Source organism: Hyperoodon ampullatus (genome assembly GCF_949752795.1).
Source record: "Hyperoodon ampullatus genome assembly, chromosome: 8".
Lineage (NCBI taxonomy): Eukaryota > Metazoa > Chordata > Mammalia > Artiodactyla > Ziphiidae > Hyperoodon > Hyperoodon ampullatus.
In genome coordinates, this window is record NC_136921.1 from 85,093,738 (window position 1) to 85,119,470 (window position 25,733).

Below are 25,733 nucleotides of genomic sequence, written 5' to 3' on the forward strand. Positions count from 1 at the left end.
CCAATTTTTATTTAAAGACCAATTAAAACTATATTCTTTTAACTTGGTGCCTTAAAAATCATAAAAGAGTAATACATTGGCTTTGATATTGGCCCACATTCTGTTTATGGATATTATAAATAGAAGTAATAGATTCTTAGCAGATTCGACATCGCCATTAATTCTTTTCTTTTTCATATTACAGGTTTTGCAAAAGGCATCAAATTAAATCAAGTTCAAATATTCCCTGTGTCCCCAAAGACTTACTGATGATGTCTGAATTTGTTCTTCCAAGATTTATTTTTTGTCTTATTCAGTACTTAAGAGAAGGCTATAATGAACCAGGTATGTTTAATCCACTTTTCGTTAGTACTCTTTTTAAGTTCTCAGCAAAGTTTAGCACTAATAATGAGGTGAATTTTTTCAGATACCATTTTTTTGCTTAACGTTTTTTAATGTGATGACTATGAAATACAGAGACTAAATAAAAACGCACTAAATATCAATTATATAACCTCATTGATACTTGTAGTAGGCACAGTTTGGCAGTCTCTGCCGCTGGGATCGTAAATGTTTCTGATCAAACTTACTTGGCCTTTTGCAGATGAGGAAATAATTATTTTATGGGGTTAAAGTGACTTTATTTGTGATTATGTTATAATGGAGCATAATTAAGAAGTCCTGGAAATGTTTGACTTTAACTTAGATTTTTAGAAGATAAAAATTTCACCAATATCTTTCTCTCCCCCTCTCTCCCGCTCTTTTTTGTAGAGGTCTATACATTTTTATTCCCCTGCATATATAATAACTTATGAGAGGGTCAAATTGCTCACTCCCATATTACCAGTAGAATGCATGGGCATAAGCATCCTAACAGTATTGAAAAGAGAAAAGAAACATGCAAATTACAGATATTCTTCTTACCTTTTAAGATTTAGTCACAATCTTGATTAATATGCATTAGTTAAATATTTGTATTTAGATAACATTTATTAAAGTTCTCAGTCTGACATTGTGAATTACAGATATCAATTAGTGGTATGGAACAAATTTATTAACTTTTTATGACGTCTTTTACCTTTTTAGTGATACTTGGATTTTTATCATTTAAGGGACTGCATTTGCATTACTTTTAGAGCTTTTAAATTATTTGATTCTATAAATCTTAAATCCAATTTGAAACTATGGCACACATGTTTATCTTCTATTTTCCATCCTAAAAGTGTGAAGAAATATGTATCTTCATCATTTCTAGAACTATCATGTTATTTGCATTGTGAGCGAATACTTACAGTTCTTCACTTTTACATTTTAAGCAAAATATACAATCTTTTGTCAAGTACTTCTGTTCCTCTCAGAGTATGTCTTAAAATATAGAAAGAAATATTATTTTGATTTAGTCCCAAACTGCTCTCTCTTTGGAATGAAGGAAGTAGAGACCAGCTGGGTTATTGAAATTGCCTTCCATTTTATTTCTCATATGCTAGTTAACAGATTTTTTGGATGTTTACATTTTGTACTACAAGTGTCCTATTTTAGAAAAGTAATAAATAGGTAGAAATCATTTATTATGAGAACCATAAAGCTTACCATTAGTTTAATCAAAGAGTAATTCATATGAGTGTATTATATTTATTTTTTCCTTGGTGACATTTAGCAGTTATAAGTGGTAGATGACATACGTACATAGCTTTGATAATTATGTTACCATTATCTGAAAACATAAAGGAATGAATGGAAGTACTTTTTTTGTCTTAAGATGAGTTTAATGAACTTAGGTTCATGAAGTTTTCCTCTCTATATTACCACTTGTGCTCAGCATTAATTTCTTCTGTCTATGCAAAATCTCTGCATTACTTTCTGCAGAGGTCACTGTTTAAAATTAAAGAAAGGACTTGAAATCATCTAATCTGAGATATGGAAGCTTAGATAATCTTGTGGTTTGACAGTTGCCTTGAATTGCATTTCCCATTTCACCCTACCATCCTTAGACCAGTGTCAGAGCTTGTGTTAGAGCCCTTGGAAATCAAGAACAAATGCTAATTAAGTATCTACTATGTTACTACATAAGTCGTTGGGGAGAATATAAAGAAGAATAATATACGGTATTGGTTTTCTACTGAGAAAGTAAGGTTTTTTGGCTTGGGTCCCATGACTCAGAGTTATCTAGAATTTCATTCACAGGTTATCTTTGAACTAGGTTGTGAGTTCCTTGGGGGTAGGAACTATGTCTTATTTAGTTCTGCTTCTCAGTGCCTGTCGTGTAGTAGATACTGAATAAATATTGAATGAACTTGATGACCCCTTTCCTGGGCATACAGGCCCCCTGTTAGCTTCGTTATATGTATTCTTCTTTTAACCAGTTATGGCTAAGCTCTAAATCTCTCTATTCACTTCTTCCTTTTAGACCTCAGTTTCTCTAAAACATCTTTTTTTCTTTTCCTCTTAAATATTCTTTTTTAGTTGCTGTCCAGGTTTCTTCTCTCCCCCTCTACCAGCATATCTTGCCTGGTATTTTAAAATTGTTTTAGTAAAAACATCCATATTTTTCATTTTAGTTGCTTTGACCTCTAGCTAATATGAATCTGTATTTTTGGAATATGATAGTGGATGGGTTATTTGCTACACAGGTTTAAATTTAGAGCTGACATAATTTTGTCCTAATATTCTTATACTATCTCAGTATATTTCATTTCTCCATGTTTTATTTTAGAGAGTGATCTTAACTTTTTTCTTAAACACTGTTTATCTAATTTTGAGATGATCTTATGATTACATATATATATCTGGAAGTTTAGGACCCTAAATTGAATGCTTCTTACACAAATTAAGTGCTTAATACCTTATAAAGTCATCTCTTTTCCCCATCAGTCTTTTCTCAGAGGACTGACTTCCTAAACAAGTCTATCCTAGGCTGGGTGCTTGGTGGGCTCCTGCTTTCTGAAGAGAATTCTTATATTAACTTTTTGATTATAAAATACTGTCATCTAAGTCATCTTAATTTTAAGGAATAAAATATTGTTCTTAGCAAAATATTTTAAAGAAAGTTGATTATATTTTTTTTAGCAGCTGATGTACCATCAGAAAAAGACCTTAACAAAGTCCTTCAGCTTTTGGAACCTCAAATTTCCTTTTTAGAAGATCTAACTAAAATGGGAGGAGCAATGCGGTCTGTTCTTACTCAGGTTTTGACAAACCAACAAAGCTACAAAGATCTGACTTCTGGTGAGTAAAATTTAGAAGAGAAGAAAGTTAAAATTTACTTATATTACTAAAATAATTTAAAAGTTGTGTATTTTAGAACTTAAAAGTAAAATGTAGATTTTTTTAATAGAATGCTAAAGCTGGAAGTTATTAAGAATACTTCTTAGTTTATGGATGAAGAAATTGAACCCCAGAAAAATTAAATGACCGGTTCAGGACCTCACAACTACCTGATTTTAGAATTGGGACTAGAACCCAGGTTTCCTAAATTTGGTGTGACATATTTGTAATTATATTCCACTTCCCCTTCTCCAGACAATAACAGCAACCACTTTTGTGTCTTCATTTTTGTTATTCTAAACGTTTGTGTTGTGTGGCCTAGGATTTTATAGTGATGTAGAGTTTAAGTTATAAAACTTGGAATTATTAAGTTTAGTTGTACTGTTATATAAAATAATTTAGTTTTTAAACCTTTAGCTCAAATTTATAATTTGGTAAATATATCAATTATTTAAAAATCTTATAAATAGTTTAAATAGTGTTCTTTATGCTGGCTCATGAACAGCATGTTTTGAAAATTGAAGTATATCTTCTTTAGAGTGGTGAAGTTTTTATGTATACTGTTAACCATGTATTATTTAGAGATAGTCTATCTGATGTATTTATTTCTTTAGTGAGTACTCATTAAGCACCCACTGTGTGCTTGGCTTTGGGCTAGGTATTAGAGCTTGGACTAGGGAAGGTACATAGTAAGCCAGGTACTCCTCCTATCTCTGCCCTTATAAAGCTTATGGTCTAGTGAGTGAGATGACATTAACAAAGCCTCCAAACCAAAAAATGTGTAAGTATAAACTGTAGTAAATAACTGTGAAGGGATAGGACAAGTGTTTATAAAAGGGAGACCTGATTTCACTGATGGAGGAGGTGGGAGAGCTTCAGTGAGGAAGTGACATTTGAAGTAAAAGAATTGAGAGAGTCATTTAGCTAGAGAATGTGGCGAGTTGGGTGGTAATGGGGTGGAGTTAGATTCCAGGTAGAGAACATTTTCTGCTTCTGACTACTGGACTAGCCCTTATGTCATAAATAACATAAAACTGGAAAAAATGTGAGGCAGTTGTTTTCAGACATTAGACAGCAGGCAACACAAGACTGTAAATCTTTGAGAGAAAGGAAAAGCATGAGATGAGCCTCACAATTCTCTGAATCTCTGTCTGGGGATAACTTCCTGACTGTAGTATAGAGGGCTGGCATTGAAGCAGAGCGTGGTGGTCCAGCCGAGTTAAGGAGGCAGAGGTCACAGTTTAGGGCAGCTGAAGCAGTTGGAAACTGGAATCTTTGGGGCAGAATAGCAAGAGTTTGTGGGGTAGATGTATGAGGGACCCCTAAAAGTGCTTGGCAGAGAACTGAGATACGCATGTACAAGATGAGGCTACCTAAAACTAAGGCTTATTAGAGAGTGCTGTGGGGTTACTGCTATGGGGTTAAAAGCAGCTTTTCAAGATAAAGGTTAGGCAGTGTTGGGAGACATTGGAGTATCAGCTCAACCAGACTAGAGAGACCTTACCAATACCCTAGGCATCAAGTTGACACACCAGAAGACCACACCTGAGAGTAAGTTCTACTCTAGATCAGCCTTAATGAAGCCTAGAACCCTGACAGAGTTTGGAGATTATTCCTGTCAATTTACAGGGCTTTTTTAAGAATCTCAGGCTTTCTATAAATCTCCCCCTTACAAAGTATAAAACCAAGTCTTTATGAGTTCTAGGTGATCAGGCTGTTTATTGAATGTCTTGTAGAATTAAAATTAATACTCTTCAAAGGAAGGTAACAGAATCCAGAATCTTTGATAACATGTTGTTAGAATGTCCAAGAAAAAGGACAGTAATATAAATTGACCTTGAAATGGCCTAGATGTTAGATTTAGCAGATAAAGACATTAAAGCAACTATTATAAATATGTTGAAGAAATTAAAGGAAAATATGTTCAAATAAGTAAAGGAAAATGTGTTAATGAGTGAAGAGATCAGGAATCTTAGTGAAGAAATGTAAACAAAAAAAATTCTAGAACTGACAATTACTGTAGAATGCAATTGACAAGTTCACTGGATGGACATAGCAGCAGTTTGGAGAGGATAGAAGAAAGACTTAGTGAATTTGAAGACAGATTAATACATTATTCAATCTAGAGAACAGAGAGAAAACACAACAGAGCCCCAGGGACCTGTTAGATAGAATCAGATGACCCAATGTACATGTAATTGGACTCCCAGGAGGACAGGAGAGTGGGAATGGGGCAGAAAAAAAATTTGAAAAAATCATGACTAAAATTCCCCAAATTGGATGAAAAACATTGATTTATAGATTCAAGATGCTTAATGAACCCCAAACACGATACATGTTTATAAAGAACATAACACTTAGGCACCTCCTAGATTCCACGCAGAGGGACCAGCATGTGGAAATATTTATGGGTGAGAGTGAGCTTACTTTTTTAAAAGGGACTAAAAAAGGCTATTGTGGTTGAAATGAAATGAATGTAGGGGGATAGTGGCCCAAATAAGGCTACCACATTAGGCTAGATCCAGATTAGGTAGGCCCTTGTTAGCTATTTAAGATTTTATATCTTATCCTGAATGTAGTGGGAAGTCATGGATATATTTTAATCTGAAGAGTGACATGATCAGATATGTGCTTTAAAAAGATGGCTTGTTATTTTGCCAAGAATAGATGGGAAGGGGCAAGAACAGAAGCTTAAGTGCAGCAGCCTAGGATAAAATGATGGTAACTTGTGTTTGAGTTTTGGTGATGATGCTAGAGAGAGATCAGAATTATACCTGAAGGTCTGTTATTTCTTCAACCTAGAAAATGGTTCTGTATTCAGAAACTATCAACTGTTGGGAAAAAGAACAGCAAGTTCTTAATCATTGTAAGAATGTATTCCTTGAGAATGATTTATGGTAATTGTCTTCTTTTCTACAATTCTTTTAAATTCTTATTTCTTGAAATTAAAAAACAAAACAACAAAAATCTTTAGCTAACTTGTAGTGATGGAAATTACATTAGGTTTGATTCAGAAGTTTAAAATTTGTAGTCTAGGTTCATTTCTAATCACTGCTTGCTTACTCACTGGTTATTATGTTATCTTTGTAAGCCTCAGTTTCCTCACTTATAAAAATGGTGGTAATATGTTCATTTTTCTCAGGCTTGTTGTGAGGGGTTGATGAAGTGTATAAAGCCCTGTTTTTTGTTTTTTTTTAAACTATCCCAGACAGACATTGGGCAGAGATTTAAAAAACAAAACTAATCTATTGCAATTATTGAGGCTAGCAAAGAGAGGAAATTGAGAAAAGCTCAGCAAATACTAAAGAAACTCATTTACTATATATTTTTATAATCAGAGAGATTGAAACCTTAATTAAAGATATATAATCTGGGCTTCCCTGGTGGCTCAGTGGTTGAGAGTCCGCCTGCCGATGCAGGGGACACAGGTTCATGCCCCGGTCTGGGAAGATCCCACATGCCGCGGAGTGGCTAGGCCTGTGAGCCATGGCCGCTGAGCCTGCATGTCCGGAGCCTGTGCTCCGCAACGGGAGAGGCCACAACAGTGAGAGACCCATGTACAGCAAAAAAAAAAAAAAAAAAAAAAAAAAGATCTATAATCTGCTTAAGAGGTGGCAAATGACATGGTAACTTGGCTTTCAGACAAAGAATAATTTTTCCTTTTAAAGAACTTTCAAATGTCAGTATTTTTATTTTATTGTTATTCTATTCTCCATAATATATTAAAAAACAAAAGACAAAATTGGCATTAATATGCTCAAATGCTAAAGTGAAAGACCTAGGATTGTTTAATTCTAGAACCTAAACTTCTCAAAATTTTGGAATAAATTTGTTTTAACTGATACTTCTATATTAATTATACTTTTATCCTTAAATGTGATTATAAAAACATTTTATGCTTGGTAAAACAGAAATTAGTAATCTCAGTTACTGTTTGAAAATTCCACTCAGGCATTATCTTCTCTAGTAAGCCTTTCCAAAAACTGCTTTGGGCTAAGTCTGGCTGCACGGTATTATGAGAGCACAGGTTGTTAAACCAGATAGTGAAGTCTGCTACGTAATTGTCATTTACCATATTATCTGCCTTTCTTTACAGTAATTTTAAGTTCCTTGAAGGCAGGAATCATGTCTTATTAATCTTTGCACCCCCTGTATTTTGTATGTAATCTCTGGCATATTCTAGATGTCCAGTTAGTTAGTGGATTTCATTATTTGTTATAAACATGCTGTGCATTCTGAGATTGTTAATGCCAAACATGAGCACAAAAATGTTGTCTGAAGCTATCTTACATTATTCATTCTAGGGTTTCCCCTCCATTAGAATATTCATCTATTTTATATGTGTATATATTAGTTATTGAGATGGCTGTACTTATGTTTTGAATGGAATATTTTTTCTGATTTTAAATTTATTTCAAATATTAGGTCTTGGAGAAAATGCTTATGCAAGGAAAAGTCATGAAAAATACCTTATAGCTTTGAAGAGCTCTGGACTTACATATCCTGAGGATAAACTTGTATATGGTATACAAGAACCATCTGCAGGCACTAGCACTCTGGCAGTTCAAGGTTTGTTTAAATATTTAATTTGAACAATGATAACTTTTCTGTACTAAAACAAAAAACCCTTCAAACATTACTCATTATTGAAGAAATTTAAGTGCTGTGTCATTCTTTGTAAGAAAGTAGTGAAAGTAGTAAAAATTTGGAAGCAAGAAAGGATAGAGTCATCAAAGAAGATATTTCACTTTTCTTAAGCAAAATTAGGTTCGTTTATCAGAGGTTCTGGTTCTAACTCATGAAAAATATAGCAGTTGCTATTTAAGAGTAGCCCCAAAGTTTAGTAGTTCAATATTTTAGTAAACCATGGTTTAAAAGTAAAAGAAAGCAATCCTTCTGAAACACCATGTGTGATTATTAAATCTGGGTTTTCACTGGAGATTTCATATTGAAGTATATAAGCCTATTAGGCTAAAATTTATTAAAGATAAATGTTGAATTCTGCCAAAATAACTGTTAGAATGAGTTGTCTTAACAGAACTTATTTTTTGATATTGTTATGTCTCAAAATAACTTTAAAGTAAAGCAATATATAACAATTATGAAGGGCAACCTTTTTTCTCCTTTCCAAAGGTTTTGCAGGTGCAACAGGAACATTGGGACAACTAGATTCTTCAGATGAGGTGAGATTTAACATTTGAAACTTTTTAAAAGTAGAATTTTAAAAGTTTTAGAACTACCATACAGATTTGTGGATATTATCTAGTTGGAATTCCTCATTTTATAGACATGGACGCTGAACCCCAGAGTGGAATAACTTAGTCAAGGTCACACAGTTACTTAGTGACAGGACGAGAACTACAACTAGATTTTTACTTCGTGTTTGTAAATTCATTTCTCTTTTCACAGTTTAGAAATGGGAGATAGAAAGACATAGAGATATTTCTCCTATGAAAATATCCCCAAATTTATCCAAGTTGTCATATGCACAATGAAATTGTTTTTAAAAAATTTAGCTAAGTCTAGAATAATTTGCTAGAAGAATGTGAAATGTAGCTTCTTTTCTAATCTCATAATAAGGTTATATCTTATATGTCAGAGGTTATCAAAAAAAAGCAATGTACTGGGAAATAGAATGTCAATTTGAAATTTGAACTTTTATAGTGTTTATTAATAATAAATATTTCTAATAAATTCCTTATAACATTCCTGTATTTTGTTAGTATACAATTTATAAGCAAATATTGGTTTTTGACTTATATCTGTTTATAATCTTGGTTTCTATAAAACCTAAATTTCATATTTTTATTGATTTATATATTTAATGATTGAAATTTTAAAAACTAAATCATTTTTAAACATTTAAACATTTACATGTTTTTCCTTTGAAAACCCATTTTGATTTGATAATATCATACGAACTAAGCCAAATATCCTTCTTTTGAAAACATGATTTCTTTTATGGAAGTCTTATAATTGATCTAATGCCTTATAATTTAAACTTTGTAGTAGTATATTTCCCCTCTAAGAAGGCTCCCACAAAATGCAACATTTTGTGGAGTCTCATTTTGGTCTAACAATTTTAATTCATTTATTATTTTTAAAATTATTTATTTATTTATTTATTTTTAAAGTCTTTATTGAATTTGTTACGATATTGCTTCTGTTTTATGTTTTGGTTTTTGGCCGCAAGGCGTGTAGGATCTTAGTTCCCCAACCAGGGATCGAACCCACGCCCCCTGCATTGGAAGGCGAAGTCTTAACCACTGGACCGCCAGGGAAGTCCCTGGACTAACAGTTTTCAACAAATTGGATAGGCAGTTTATTTATTTATTTTTGAAATATTTATTTATTTATTTGGTTGCATTGGGTCTTAGTTGCGGCACGTGGGATCTTTGTTGTGGCATGTGGGATCTTTCATTGTGGCCTGGGCTTGTCTCTAGTTTTGGTGTGTGGGCCCTAGAGAGCGCAGGCTCTGTAGTTGCGGTGTGTGGGCTCAGTAGTTGTGGCATACAGGCTTAACTGCCCCACGGCATGTGAGATCTTAGTTCCCCAACCAGGGATCGAACCCGCGTCCCCTGCATTGGAAGGATGATTCTTAACCACTGGGCCACCAGGGAAGTCCCTAGGTAGTTTAGTATACTGCTTCCGAGTTTTACTCTGGAAGTAGAGTGTCTGGGTTTGAATCTGGCTTTTGTACCAATTAGTAGCGTGACTTTGGACAGGTACCAGTTTCTCCATGCCTCAATTTCCTCACCTGTAAAATGGAGGTAATAATAGTACTTAATGCCTGGGGTTATGATGATGATTGAATGAGTTAATATATGGAAGCACTCAGAGCAGTAGTGCGTGGCATATTGTAACACTATATGTATGTTTGTTAAATAAATAAATTAAAATAAAATCATTTAAAAAAATTATATAAATGGTTAGCTATAATTTTTGCTTTTTTTTTTTTTAGCTTTAAAGAGTTACTTCTAATAACACTGCTGCCATAATGACAAATGGGGAAAACTTCCTGATATTTAAAATAAACTTTCAAAAATATATACACTATTGACTAAAACAGTAATAATTTTGTTTTGAAGCTAGGGGAAGTGAGTAATGGGGGTAAGAATGCTAATTCTTCACATGTCGAAGAGGGAAGTGATTAGATAATAGATAGACATATGATTTTAAATTGGTTATTCTGCTTTTTTTTTTTTTTTTTTTTTACGGTATGCGGGCCTCTCACTGTTGTGGCCTCTCCCGTTGTGGAGCACAGGCTCTGGACGCGCGGGCTCAGCGGCCATGGCTCACGGGCCTAGCCGCTCTGCGGCATGTGGGATCTTCCCGGACCGGGGCACGAACCCCTGTCCCCTGCATCAGCAGGCGGACTCTCAACCACTGCACCACCAGGGAAGCCCTCTGCTTTCTTTTTAAGGGCGTTTTGTGGGGAGGTGGAATGATCTCTCAAAGGGGAGATTTGGGAATACTAGGAGTTGAATATGAATGAGTGCAGGGGGACCTTTCCTTGGTTAAAGCCAGCGAAACAGGAAGGAAACCTTGAATCTATTGTCAGTAGTAACTTTATTTTATTTATTTATTCATTTTTGGCCGTACTGCGTGGCATGCTGGATCTTAGTTCCCTGACCAGGGATCAAACCTGTGCCCCTTGCAGTAGAAGCATTGAGACTTAACTGCTGGACCACCAGGGAAGTCCCATCAGTAGATACTTTAGAAGACTATTTATTACATGATGAAATGGTTTAGTGCTATTATAAACACTTTATTAAAATAATCTAAACATCCTCATGTGATCTAGAACAATAAAAATCTAGTTTTATGTTTGTGTTTATATGGTAGGTTAAAACCTTCATACTATTTTAGTATACCTATTTTATGCATCCAATGGTCTGCTAATAATTCTACTTTATTTTTATGAATTGAATTTGATTTTGGAGAATGCAGAAAGCTGATCTTCAATATAGATACTTTTTCCTCTATATAGGAAAAATGTTACAGTCATTTCTTGGCCTAAACTCTCCAGATTAGCTTTTAAATCTCCAGTGGCTACTTTAATTGTACATAACTGCATTGCAGCAACACCGTAATTTACAGTGGGGTGCTAGAAGGAGATCCCTGTGTGTAGTGGGGGGAGGGGCTGGGGGATGGCTTTTGAATTTCTTCTAGAAATAATTTCTCGAGGGATATCAGAGAATTTGAAATAGGGCCTTTCTTTGGTCATTACCATTGCTTTTACTCTGTTCTTTTTAGGTCCTCTCTTCTGTTCCTTCTGTTCACTTCTCTTAAGATTCTTTGTTTCAGCAACTTCTGTGTGTAATATAATTTATATAATCATTTGTTTCTTAATTATGATTATGTCTCAGTGTAAATATTGTAGTAAATGCTTTTTGATGGTGACAACTTCAAAATACTTCATTTAAAAAAATACTTCATTTCAGTATGTTTTCTCATAAAACACTATTTTTATAATAGTAGCTGAGAACACTTACTTTTAGAGTATGTGAATTATATTTAACTTATATATTTAAAAACAGTAAGACTTTCTGATCTTTAAATCATACTTTATAATTAAACCTTTAGTCTATTTAAAAGTACTTTTTATAGTTTATATATTTATCATATTTTCCAATTGGGATGAAAATGGGGTCATTTGGATATCTGAAAGCTTAAGAATTTGAAGTAGAGTTGTTTAGCTGGAAGTGGATTGAAGGGATATCTATTTTGGTTTTTCTTTAAGAGAAATTTGAGTTTCAGAGTTAGGCAGATCTGAGTTTGAATATTGCCTCATAATATTGCTGTGCTTTCTGCCAGGTTTTAAACTTCTGAACATCAATTTCCTCATGAAAAAATGGTGATAGTTCTAATGTTAGGATTAAATGGGATAACATATGGATTACCTATTATGAACCAGATACAAATTAGGCTCCTGATAAATGTTTTCTGTACTAGTGCTTTATATGTAGAAGGGATTCAAATACTGAAGTTTTGAGCTATCATAGGTCATATGATAGACATTTCTGCTCATCTTTCCAGAGGAAATAGTTTATTAAAGCATGGTTTAAGAGTAATGAAGTTTATCTTTAAAAATTTGAATTAAAAATTTACCCAAATATCACACAAATACATTGTAGTTGTTTTGCCAGTATTCTGAAATATGAATAAACTACAGTTTATCCAATCATTTTTATAATTTCCAATTTTTAATTAAAGATACAATGCTTATATTTCTTTTTGTGCAGATGTGCAAATAGTTCTCTGAGATATGGAATTGCTAGATTACAGGGTAGGCATATCTTAAATTTTATTAGATTTATTTTTCTGATTATAAAAGTCACACACATATTTAAAATGAGAAGTATGGAAAAGTACAAAGTTAAGACCATTACCCAGGGCCGATCATAAAAGGGTTTTAGTGATAGGAAATTTTCTATTTTAAGATTGTGATCATAATTTTTTATACAAAAAATTCATTTATGTTTTACTGACTTATGTACTACAAAGTCAAATCTTGAGTTAGAAATCTAAAAGTTGTATAATATAACAAAACAAAAATTAGAATCAGGAGGAGGCAATTTGCAGTTTAAAAATTTAATGAATGCTAGAGCTAAAGGAGACCTTAAAGTTCGTCTTGCCTAACTCTCTTATAGATGAGGAAGCTGAATTCCAAAGAATTAACTGATTCACTCAGGCAAGTGAATTTCGTCTAGTTAGTAGTGGAGTTGCAAATGGTCGCTAGGTCTCCTCCCCGCTGGTCTTGAGTTTTTTATGTAAGTAGATAAGTCACTGTTCTTATTATTATTTCTATACAGCAAATTTGTCCTAAACTTTGTGGCTTAAAATTACCATTTTTTGTTTTGCTCACAGTTCTTTGACTCAGGAATTTGGGAATGGCAGCCAGGCAGTTCTCACTTGGTTATCTCATGCGATTCCTGTTAGTTGTTGGCTGCAACTGCAGTCATCTGAAGGCTCAGCTGAGATGGAGATTTAAGATGGCTGATGGACAGAGCTGGCAGTTGATGCCAACTGTGCACAGGGAGCTCAGCCTGCATGTGGCTTTTCCAGTATGGTGGTCTCAAGTTGTTGGGACTTCTCATATAGTTATGGCTTCTCCCAGGATGAGTAGCTCAAGAGCAGAAGCTGTGGAGCCTTTTCTGAGCTAGCCTTGGAAGTTACGTAGTATCACTTCCACTGCATCCTGTTCCTTGTGAGTTGCTAAGATGGGCTCAGATTCAATGGCAAAGGAGGTAAATCCTGTCTCTCGAAGGGAGGAGTGTCAAAGAATTTGTAAACACGTTTCAAAACTTCCACAACCAGTGTGTGCCATTTGCCATTCTTTTCCCTGGATTCTGTTGATATCCTAGAAATGACTCGTGACATACCAGTAATTGAGTATGTGTTTTTCCATCTATTTCAGTGGTACTTGTCTGCTGGGAAAAACTATAACATGGTAATGAAATACCACTGTAGCTAGAAATGGCTACTGTAGGGTTTTAACTAAGATCACAAAGTTTTCCTTAAGTATAGTAGTTATTATTGTACCTCAAGAGAGTGAAAGCTTATATTTGAAGTTGTAAGAGTTTTAAAAAAGTTGATCTTTACCTTTGTAAAACAAAAGGGGATATAATAAAATTTTACAAGTATTCATTGCAGTTTAAGGAACAAAATATGGTTTTGAATTTAATTAATACTGAAATTATTGAATTTAATTTATACTGAAATTATAAATTTGCATTTAATTTATACTGAAATTATAAAATTAGTGTAACTCTTCTGCTAATCTCTTCTTGGGGTCTCCTGTTCTGCTTTTATTTTTTAAATGAGAAACATTATTTTAATAGGACTAGTGACCTACATGGAAAAAGCTTCCTTTTGTGCCTAGATATCATAAATAAAAATTAAGTTAATTGAGTTTTAGTGTGATATATTTAGAGGGAAAATACAAGAATTTCCACCCACTCACTTAAAAACTAATGATATTTAAAAAAACTAATGACATTAATATTTTCAATTTGTATTGTACTTCTTTTCAAAGCACTTTTTACATATATAAATGATGAAAATGCAAGCAAATTAAATTTAATAAAGGATGGAATAGATAAAGGAGAAAGTAGATGAAAGGATAAGGTAGATGGAAAGAGTATGATAGAAGAAGAGTACCCAGATACACATGTACTTGAACAAATACCTATTTTATGCCATTTAAAAATTTTGTTAAAGCTTTTAAAGCCATATTGCATTTTATTTTGCAACTGCAGGCACAAATGATTGTTTGCTTTTAGTATTTATATTTGAAATTTAATGAAGAGCTGAATATGTCTTAAGGATTGGAATTTCTACACCCTTACCTTACAGGCCCATGGGATTATTGAACAAACCCTTTTTGTGATTTCATTCTTATTATTTAACAAATTGTATAAAAAGGAAGACAGGATGAGAAGAGGGCAGTGACATCTCAAAAACTACTATAGAGAGGGAATTGTAACAATTTTAAAAATGTTGTAAATTAGAATTGGAAGAGATCCTAGGGGTAATCTAGTCCTACCACTCTGTTTTAAAAATGAAGAAACAGGTTTGAAACTCTAACAGCAGCAAGATTTTTCCTATTTGTAAAGTTTTACTTGAATGTGTATACTATTACTGTCTACTTAATTTTATTCACACAAGTTGTGTCAGGTATTTGTCCCTGCTGTCCCTAGAGTAAGAGAACATTATGTACTCAGCAGGGCTATTTATACACATGACATTCTTCATACTACTATTTCTTACTCTTTTTTTGTGTAGCTAATATGTAATAGCAGAAAATGTTCTTTGTGTTGTATGGAACCAAAAAGAAAAGAAAATAGGAGCACATTTTAACTTCATTAAGTATTTTAAAATGTAAATTTGTGTTTATTCATTGTTTTTAGATTTATTTATAACCATCACATAATTCAGTTCAGAAGAAAATTATCTCTAGAATTATATGTACATGGGTGTAACAGAGAGTTTCTTAGAGAAAATAAGACCTCTTAGATCAAGATAACTTTTCAAGGAAAGATTATATTCACTGTGGCCATTACCATAGCAATGTCCATTTTTCTGTGTGCAATGACCAGATCATTAATCTCTGTATGAAATCATTTAAAACACTTTCCCCCCTGTGTAACTATAAAAATATGAATGTTCATTGTGGAAAAATTGAAAAAATAGAAAAACAGAATAAAAAAAGAAAACATTTACCTTCAGCTGTGCTATCCAGAGATAACCATTGTTTATTAATTTTGTTTGTTTACCTCTAGTCTTCTGTTTTGCATACTCTTATATAACTGAGAAATAAACACTTAACAAAATAAAATAAGTTACTATGTAGATGTGCTGTCGATATTCTTGCCTTTATTCAAGATAGAATGCAATGAAAAGTTAAAACTAATTTGGTCAAAACTTGCAGCAAAAGCAGGATTATTGAAATTGAAAGCCAGAGTAGCTTTTCATAAATGAATAGGTAAAAGAAAAATACTGTTTTATTTTGAGGTACAAGATTTGGTTTTAATTAGTTAGTTATCATAAATTACATTAAAGGTAAAGGGTGGGGTGGGGAATCACAGAAACTTTTGGTGAGAAGTCCTTAGAAATATCTAATATATTTCTTTTCCAGTTTAGGAATTGATTTTACAACATTCCTGACAATTGGTAACCCTCTCCATGAACACTTCCAGTGGTTGGGAGCTTACCCAGTTTATGAAGCAACTTGTTCCTTTGTTTGATAGCTCTAATTATTAGGAATCTCTTCTCAATACTGTGTTAAATATAACAATTTTCACACATTTCTTCTTGTTTTCCCTTGTAGAAATATTTTAATTTTTACTCCCATAAGACACCCCTTTAAATTTTTAGCTTTAGTTATTTAGTATTCTCTGCTGTTCATAGCTCTTTCATATGTTTATTCCCTTTTAAAATCTATGATCTGATTTGGCATAGAGTCATAAGGACATCTTGTCATGAAGCATGTTGTGGCTTCCTTAAGGCCCAAGGTTTTTTGTTAGCCTTTTAGCAGCTATGCTAGACTGTGGGAGCCCCAGTGGTCAAATGAAATGCCCAGGTCCCCCACCCCACCCACCCACCCCTTCAGCTCTCAGACAAGTTTGAGAGCTCCCTCTCTGCTTTGTATTTGTAGAATTGATATAAAGCAAACAGTCTCATATTACAGTGGCTTACATAAATGTTGTTTTCATTTCATCCTAGTCTCTCAAGATCTCCTTTGGATTTTATTTTTATAACCTTATATGTTAAATGTTCCTTTTAGCTTTGTGTATTCTGTATTAACATTCTCTGAGTATTGTTTTAACCAGCTGTGAATTTACTTGACTTCTTTTTATGGAGCTCACATTTTTTTTCATCTGTCCAGTAAATTCATCAAAGAAAGAAAGAAAGGTTACTTTGGGTTGAAAAACCATCCGTAAATTTTGCAGGGTAGGAGTCTGAATCTGATTTTTTTTAGAGGTGGGGGTCTTCTTCTCTCATTTTGGACTTGTATATGTATTTTATGCCTGAAACACACATAGCAATATTGTCTACTTCTGTGCCCAGGGACTAGTTAAGGTTTGGAAAGTGTTTCTGAGGGCTGTACAAATGCTGTCTGGGTTGAGGTTATTTATTTCCTCTTTTGTCTGCTGGACCATCATTTTCTCCCAGGGTTCTGTACTGTTTTCTCATGGATAAATGCGAGAGAACTATAACTCCCTATCATGAATTTGGGGTGGGTGGGGTCTTGTCATGATGACGGAATTGTTTTCATCTTCCTTAATGCCTGAATATCCCACCACTGGAAGTTATTCTTGTTTGTTAAAAGTTTTGTTCTTTCTCAAATTAAAAAAAATGGGACTTGTAATAGATAACACAGTAATCCGTTATCTTGAGCAGATCGTTGTAGTTAGGATTGGCAATCAGAATTAGTATTAAAAACATATTTATTAGCTTAAAGCTATAATTCATTGTCATTGTTGAATAAATAGAAAATTAATATTAGCAAAAAGATGATGAAATTACCTATTACTCTGTCACTTACAGGTGACTTACTGTAAACAAATATATTCTAACAGATTTTATATATAGTATATTTTAATGGCTCCATGCTATATATATGCTGTTCAGTAACCTGCTGTTCTTACAAATGGTAGTTTTGAACATCTGTAGCAAGGGGTATATTTTAAGAGATTTTATTTGTGTGTATTATCAGTACTTAAATGATTTCATACTCCATATGCTATTCTTCATAGCATGCCTTTTTTTTTCTCATTTATAGTAATAGTTTTTGAACATCTATCTGGTTCACAGTGAATATAGAGCTCTAGTATTGTTTTTCTTCATAGGATATATGTGTGCTATAATTTATTTACCTAATCCCCTGCTCTGCTGTTGGAAACCAAAGATTTTTTTTTCTATTATGAATAACATTGTGATGAGTATCTATGCATATAGTCCCTATTCACTTGTCTGATTATTTCTTCAGGATAAATTCCTAGAACTGGAATTTCTGTTCCAGTAATAGATATACTTTAACGACTTTTGACATGTGTATTGACAAATTGCCATTCAGGACAATAGTTTTATTATATCCTCTCTCAAACGATGTACAAGAGTACACATTTTCCCACCAGTTTAGATGGAGGTAAACTCCCTTCCTAGCTGAGTTTGATATTTATGATGATGTCAAGCTGATCTTTGTTTCTAGACTTTTGTCATTGTGCCTTTATTCATGGTGTCTTCTTGGAATGACTTTCCTTTCCTTTGCTTGGCTAATTTTACTTGTCCTTTAAAGTGTAAGGTTGGGAAATTTGTAAAACTTCATATTGCCATGACTATTGTTTGACCAAGGATACTCTTTTCATAGGAAGTTTGTATTTGAAATTATGAAGTAATCCTAACCTGGAATATAACATTAAAAGTTTTTCTTTTTTCTTTTTTTTCTTTTCTCTCAGGGCTGGGAGAGCAGTTTCATTAATGGCTGTTAGCTAAAATCTCAAATTTTAGAACCTTCTGGGTCCTGTGGCATAGTTTTACATTCTTATGTCTGTCTTTTATGGCTCCAAATTTCATACTGGTTGAGTTTCTCTAAGGGCAAGGTGAGGGTGGCAGAGGAAGAGGAGAGTGTAGTTTGACTGTCAGTATTACTGCCAGGTAGACCATAGAGGCCTGGCTTTGGTAGGAATTAACAGGGAGACCATATTGAAGTGCTTAGTAAATGCTGAATGACTGAGCTAAGTAGTATCTTTGGGTAACCCCAGACTGGTCCTGAGGACTGATGCTGGACTTGGCAGAAACCTGGAGTTAAGTCTGTGGTGCACAGGCCAAGGAGACTACACCAGTGGGCAGAGCAGCAGTTTAAAGCCGAGGCTTTTCTGCTTTGGAGATTTGATTTAATTGAGCAAGTGTCTTGGAATTTGTACCATGCTTCTAACCTGCCACCAACATAATTGGTTAGCACAACAGACTGTGTGCCAAAATGCTACCACATGTCTTTATAATACCAGTTGGCTCATATATGTTTGGAAATATAGGAAAAAGGTGTCAGTATAACATGGAAGTTTTGGATTCCTATGCAATCTTTCCTAGCTCAGGAGAGCTGGGATAGTGGGGTAGAATCATATCCTTTAGGTGGAAGGGAAAAAACCCTGAACTGTGAAGGCAGCAGGAACCTTTTTAGCAACATTCAAAGGAAATCAGAAATGAGCATCTGCACCCATGGCGCCCTCCCTAAGAGGCATATCACTAGCCTCACTGTTGGTTTCTCTAGTAGCAGGCTGCTTCCTCGGCTCCTCTTCCCTCTGTGTTGTCTCAGCCAGCTAGCTTCCCACTTTTTTGTTGTGGTAGGTTGTTAACATCCCCCGAGACAGCCTCAAATCACTCCAAGATGTTTGCCTGGGCATCCAAATGATCTCCCCAGGTACTGATTATTGCTTCTGTTACTTCTTTGGTTACAAACTTTCTAGGTTACAAAATAGGCTGTGAGTGGTCTGCCCCTCACCCTTTTATTTCCTATAAGCCTTTTTTTTTAATTATTTATTTATTTTTGGCTGTTGTTGAGTCTTTGTTGCTGTGCGCGGGCTTTCTCTCGTTGAGGCGAGCGGGGGCTACTCTTCATTGCGGTGTGCAGGCTTCTCATTGCGGTGGCTTCTCTTGTTGCAGAGCATGGGCTCTAGGTGCACGGGCTTCAGTAGTTGTGGCACACAGGCTCAGTAGTTGTGGCTCGTGGGCTCTAGAGGGCAGGATCAGTAGTTGTGGCGCATGGGCTTAGTTGCTCCATGGCATGTGGGATCTTCCCGGACCAGGGCTTGAACCTGTGTCCCCTGCATTTGGCAGGCGGATTCTTAACCACTGCGCCACCAAGGAAGACCCAGCTTTGTTTTTTTTTTTTTAAACATCTTTAAAGTGTCTTCTATATTTACATGTTCTCTCTTTTAAATTAATTAATTAATTAATTTTTGGTTGCTTTGGGTCTTCATTGTTGTGTGCGGGCTTTCTCTAATTGCAGTGAGTGGGGGCTACTCTTCGTTGTGGTGCACAGGCTTCTCATTGCGGTGGCTTCTCTTGTTGCGGAGCACAGGCTCTAGGCGCGCGGGCTTCAGTAGTGTGGCACGTGGGCTCAGTAGTTGTGGCTCGTGGGCTTAGTTGCTCCACAGCATGTGGGATCTTCCTGGACACGGCTCAAACCCATGTCCCCTGCATTGGCAGGCAGATTCTTAACCACCTTACCACCAGGGAAGTCTGCCCTGTTTTTTTTAATGTGAGGTTTTTTTCAGGAATGGATATATCACATGTGAGCAGAAATGCATGTATTTTCTTCTTGGATTTTTTTCCTAAGCACATTTTAATTTGTTTTTATTATTATTTTTTTGACTGTCAACTCCAGCTTCTAATATGCTATGCTTATTTTTCAGAACTTGATCTCTTGAACTCATTTTGTTTGTGTTAGACTCTGCAAAGCCTTTCCTCTATTCATTGTTTTAACCCTCTTCTCCTTTTCCCCTTCCTTCCTATGCTAATCTGCTCCCTCCTCGCCTTTAGCTTCTTTGATATTATATTTATAAGGTTAGGAAAATTTTTATTTTGGCATTTTGGGGTATTTAAGAGTCTTTCATTAGAAGCACAGATTAAGTTTAAGAACTCTTATATTTTAATCCTAAGGATTTTCATGATATATTTTAATTATAATGCTAATTTTAAATTTAATTTTCAATTTAAAGTTAGCATTAAAATATAGTTTATGACAGCAAATACATAAAATCGTTGGTTAATAATATGTAAGCATGCCTATATTTTATATTTAACATAATTTATAAGCATATTTATATTTACATAAAATGTATAAATTCATGAATAAGACTATAGATAATGCTAATTTTGTTTTTCTCCAGGAGGATCAGGATGGGAGTCAAGGTCTGGGCAAGAGAAAGAGGGTCAAACTAAGCAGTAACACCAAAGGTATTTATATTTTGTTTTTTCCTTGTATAAAAAAATGCTTAATCATTAAGAGCACTTGAAGGGACAGTAATGTTATTAGATTTGTCTAATATGGAGAAAGTGTTGTTAGAGCGTGATTGTGGGGGAACTCGAAAGCAAGTAAAACCCTTACTGTTGGGATTTTGTTCATTTGTTTTCTTTATAAAATGAGCAACATCATATTTGAGCCAGAAAAATAGTCTCTTCATTTGATTTGGATCCAGCATATTTGGTGTAAAGCTTTAATTTGATTTAAAGGATGAGCAAGAGGGAGATTTTGGGTGTGTGTGTGAGAAAAAGTAACAAGAGTGAAAGAGAGTGAGAATGAGAATGAATGGCACTTACCACATATTAAGGGCTCAGAAAGGACTCAATACATATTGTTGCAAAGGAAGAAGTAGATATGCCTGTAGTGAGGGAATAGATTAGTAATAAGTAATATTTATTGAACGTTTTATATATGCTAGACATAGTGCTAATCACATCACATGCATTGTGTCATTTAATTCTCCAAGTAACCATATGAAGCCGGTTTTATTATTATTACTATTTTATGAATGAGGAAATGGAGGCATGTTAGGTATAACAGCTAATGAGAAGTAGGTCCTTAATTCAAATCCCAGAGTTTAAGTGCTTTATCACTATATTTTCTTGACCCTCCCTAAAAGCTTTTCTAGAGTACTTGTTATTAGTTGGCAGCCTGTGCTCTGGATTTTTGCCATGGATTTCCAAATCTTAACATAGTCTATTTTCTGGGTTAGTATGGTCTGTTAGAAAGTCTCCAGAGGTTAAAATATTATTTTGATGAAAAAATTCTTACTTCTGGTGCTAAGTGTGTCTTGTGGAAAGTTTAGGACTGCTTGGAAGGTGGAGCAAGCAGGCAGTTTCCGCTCATTTTGTAAGTCTGTACTTAGTTACTCATGCTGTTGCCTTTAACTTACAGACTGTTAGCAAAGGGCATGAAATTTGACTTGCTGGCCGACATGCATATCTTACCTTTCTTCGTGGCCCAGCAGAGAACCTGTAATGCCTGAAAGAAATTAGAAATCCATATGGCTAACTGGCCCCTTGACTTACCAGAGTTGTCTGTGTGTTTACCTGAGTCCTTGAGACACATCTGAGTTGGAGGAGATTGTTAGGCATATACTTGAGTTTAAGCTTCAGGGATGTTCAGAAAATACCTGCTATGGCGTAAGAGGTCATTGTTTTCCTTCAGCCTGGTCAGACTCTGGCTGAAGTTACTTTTGTGTGTGTGTGTGTGTGTGGTACGCGGGCCTCTCACTGTTGTGGCCTTTTCCATTGCGGAGCACAGGCTCTGGACGCGCGGGCTCAGCGGCCATGGCTCACGGGCCCAGCCGCTCCGCGGCATGTGGGATCTTCCCGGACCGGGGCACAAACCCGTGTCCCCTGCATCTGCAGGCAGACTTTCAACCACTGCGTCACCAGGGAAGCCCTGAAGTTACTTTTTATGCAGACTTTATGTTGAAGTTGATTTTCTATTATATGAATTTTTTTGCATTTGAGATTGATTGTTTTCTCTTCCTTCCTCTACTGGTAAGAAGTGGTATAGAGATTTAAGACTTGATCAGTTATCATGTTTGGTTTAAGTATGTATGTGGAAGAAGTGGCTGTTTGAAAAAGTTGAAAGTGAGGCTTTTTGAATTAGTAGAACCTCTGTTTTCAAAAAGTAATTGTTGCTTTTGAAAATGTCTGAAGTTCAGGGAGTGGTTTAGTTTTTGTAAGAATTTGATTCAACAGTTTGAAAGTGAGCTCAAAATAAAACATGTAATGGTAGGCAAGAGGAGAGGCACTGTGCTAACAAACACATCAATGCCTATTCTCAAAACTGCACTTTTAAGGGTGAAAAGCCTAGGCCTAGAGGGCTTCAGCTAACATGGCCAAGATTATTGAGCTCGTGAGTTGCAGAGGGTGGACTCTACTGTCTAAATTAAATGCTGTCATGCATTTGTACCACATACTGGTTCTTCAAAAATCTCTTTTTACAATTTGGCTTGAATTGTTTAGGTGTTGTAAAGGTCATGACAATTTAATCAAGATTTTAAAGGTAAATAATCATACGTAACTAATGGAAGCATTTCTAACCACATTGCCATAACATAACACGTAAAACACATAACACATGCTTTAAATACCTTGGGAAGCTGCTATCATTTATTTTAAGAATAACAGTGTGGGGCCTCCCTGGTGGCGCAGTGGTTGAGAGTCCGCCTGCCGATGCAGGGGATACGGGTTCGTGCCCCGATCCGGGAGGATCCCATATGCCGCGGAGCGGCTGGGCCCGTGAGCCATGGCCGCTGAGCCTGCGCGTCCGGAGCCTGTGCTCCGCAACGGGAGAGGCCACAACAGTGAGAGGCCCGCGTACCGCAAAAAAAAAAAAAAAAAAAAAAAAAAGAATAACAGTGAAGACATTGTGGGTTTTTCTCCCTTTTTTTTTATGTCTGAAGTTAGAAAAATTGGATTGTACATAACTGCAGCATTTTAGTAGCAGCCATAGCTTTTCTGGTGCATTCAGATTGTTTTATTTATTTAAAACAAAGTTAATGTATCTTTTTTTTTAATGCTTGACATATAATAATTATGGTAGCTTCAGGCTTTTCTTTGGCTAATATCTTTTTTTTTTAATGCTTGACATATAATAATTATGGTAGCTTCAGGCTTTTCTTTGGCTAATACAAGCTTGCAGAGAGTTATAACTGAATTTTAGGATAAATACTGCTAGTTTTGTTCAACTTTGTAATTATTTTCAGAAGCACTTCTCTGTGAGGGTTTTATTTTTTTGGTAGTCTGTGAAATTTTCAGTCATGTTAGTACCAAGTGAATTTTGAGAATTAAATTGGCTTCAGCAATGTGTGCTGTGGATTATATTCTAATTTTTAATTGTAATCCTTATATTCCTGTCACCTGATTCATTTGGTCCCTAATTTTATTACTTTTTTGGCTTTGAATCTGTCAGCTTGTGCCTTTGAATATATTTTACCTCATTTCTTGCAGGACTGGTTTATGTCTTTTTTTTAAATCATTGCCATATCCTGGGAATGATCTATTTCAAGAGGAAGAGATTTCTGTTTTACAAGTAGAAAATTCTGAGATTTGGAAAATAAAGAATTATTGTTTCCAGTAAAGGGATGTGTAGTGTAATTGTATTTATACTTTTACTCCTACTACATACAGCTTATACTAAAGGCACCACTGAAAGGGAGTTAGGTAGGGGATTAGCAGATACTTTGGTCTCTCTGTAATCTAAATCGTAGTGTCTCTAGATTAATGAAATTATTATTCTGAAAATAATGGGTTATTAATTATTGATCGAACATGGGGTTAAAGTTACATCTAACTAATATCTGATTCAAGTCTTATTAAACTCAGTGTTTTACAAAAGAACCAAGAGAGTGATTAAATACTGAGTTGTTACTCATTTAGACCCGTTACCTGAGGAGATGTGGTATGAACACATTACTCAATAATAGAAGAACTGTGACACTGGGGTAGGATTGAGGTAAGGTTAATTGAAAAAACTCTGCAGGGTTACCCTGCAAGACTACTTCAACTGTGATATAGTTAGGGCTGTACCTGAGTATTTTGGTTCATGTGATACTGGTTTTTCAAGTCTCTCATCTAACTCTAGTCTCTGCTTAAGCACTGTCACTGAAACAGTCCATTCATAGTTGACACTTGATGCCCTTATCTTCTTGATGCCCTTATATAGAACTGATGGTCCAGAGCAGTATCCCAAGATAATTTGCTCCAATAAAGATTAATAGAATTTTCTAGTTCATTTTGAGGGGAACAAAAATAGAGAAAGTGAGAGAAAGAGATAGCCAAAGTATTAAAAATATTCAGTTCACACTTTGCTGTACACCTTGAAACTAATACAACATTGTTAATCAACTATACTCCAATGTAAAATAAAAATTTAAAACATTTCAATTCATCATGTACCAGTTGAGACCTTTCTGTTGATTAAGCATGGCAAGGAGGCAGAGATAAGCAAGAGACAGCCTAACCCTCAAGGAGTGGTACTTGGCTTTAGAAAATAAACTTTCCAGTAAATAATTTTATTCCCCCCTTTGAATACCTTTATTCAAAAGGGGCATGCATTTCCTGTTTCCTCTGTGCATGAAGAGGGCATCTTGAGTCCAGTGCAAGTAAGCATATCTGATGTTCTATGTGTTTCCTGGTATGTTCCTACCAGAAGAAAGTAAATGCTTCTGTATACTAGAGTAAGCAATGCACTAGTGATTATCTTCTCTAGTGAAGTTAATATTTCATTTACGAAGGATAAATTTAGAGAAATAAATTATTCATCCATAAAGCTTTTTTTCAAAAGTAAAAAATTTAGATAACTTTTGAGTTTATGTCCTTAATAGTATGTTTTTAGGTTAAAATTATTATTACCATTTTAAATTAAGTGCCATGAATATTGTTCTTGTAAGATAATTGTTTTAAATCTTAGTAGAAATTTTAGATAAATGGCTTATGTTTAAGGGCAAGTAATTACTTATTTTTCTAGTAACTGCTTTATATTAAATTATAAGGATTAAGTATTTTATTATTTATATACTGTGGACATTATAGAAATTTAGCTTGATATTGTTAGCATTATCATTTGAATTATTGAAAGGATAGCCTTAATTTTTAGGTACATTCAGATGTTTGAGGTTGATGGGTTGTTAATCATAGTAAGGTTCAGTGAGATGGGCAACTTAAATCATTAGGGTGATAAATTTTATTTTTCTTATGTAGATCAATCCATAATGGATGTTTTGAAGCATAAAAGTTTCTTAGAAGAACTCTTGTTTTGGACTATAAAGTATGAATTTCCCCAGAAGATGGTCACTTTCTTACTCAACATGCTTCCAGATCAAGAGTATAAGGTATCTACATTTTTTCCTTCCTTTCTGAACTTTGCTCCTCTTTCTTTGCCTTTTCAATACTAAATCTTTTTGATATATTTCTCAGCTCTGTTGCCAAAAGAGGGCCTGCAC

At 34.7% G+C, this 25,733-nt stretch overlaps 1 protein-coding gene across 1 annotated transcript in view; it reads left to right on the plus strand.

The window, feature by feature from the left end:
- UBR3 (ubiquitin protein ligase E3 component n-recognin 3) overlaps positions 1 to 25,733 on the plus strand; it is a gene marked incomplete at both ends in the record, with an annotated part of 236,220 nt that overhangs the window by 49,702 nt on the left and 160,785 nt on the right. Inside the window, 6 exon segments of the mRNA XM_079709824.1 lie at positions 185 to 324; positions 3,046 to 3,204; positions 7,669 to 7,812; positions 8,377 to 8,426; positions 20,643 to 20,709; positions 25,492 to 25,622. Coding sequence (XP_079565950.1) covers positions 185 to 324; positions 3,046 to 3,204; positions 7,669 to 7,812; positions 8,377 to 8,426; positions 20,643 to 20,709; positions 25,492 to 25,622 — 691 coding nt within the window.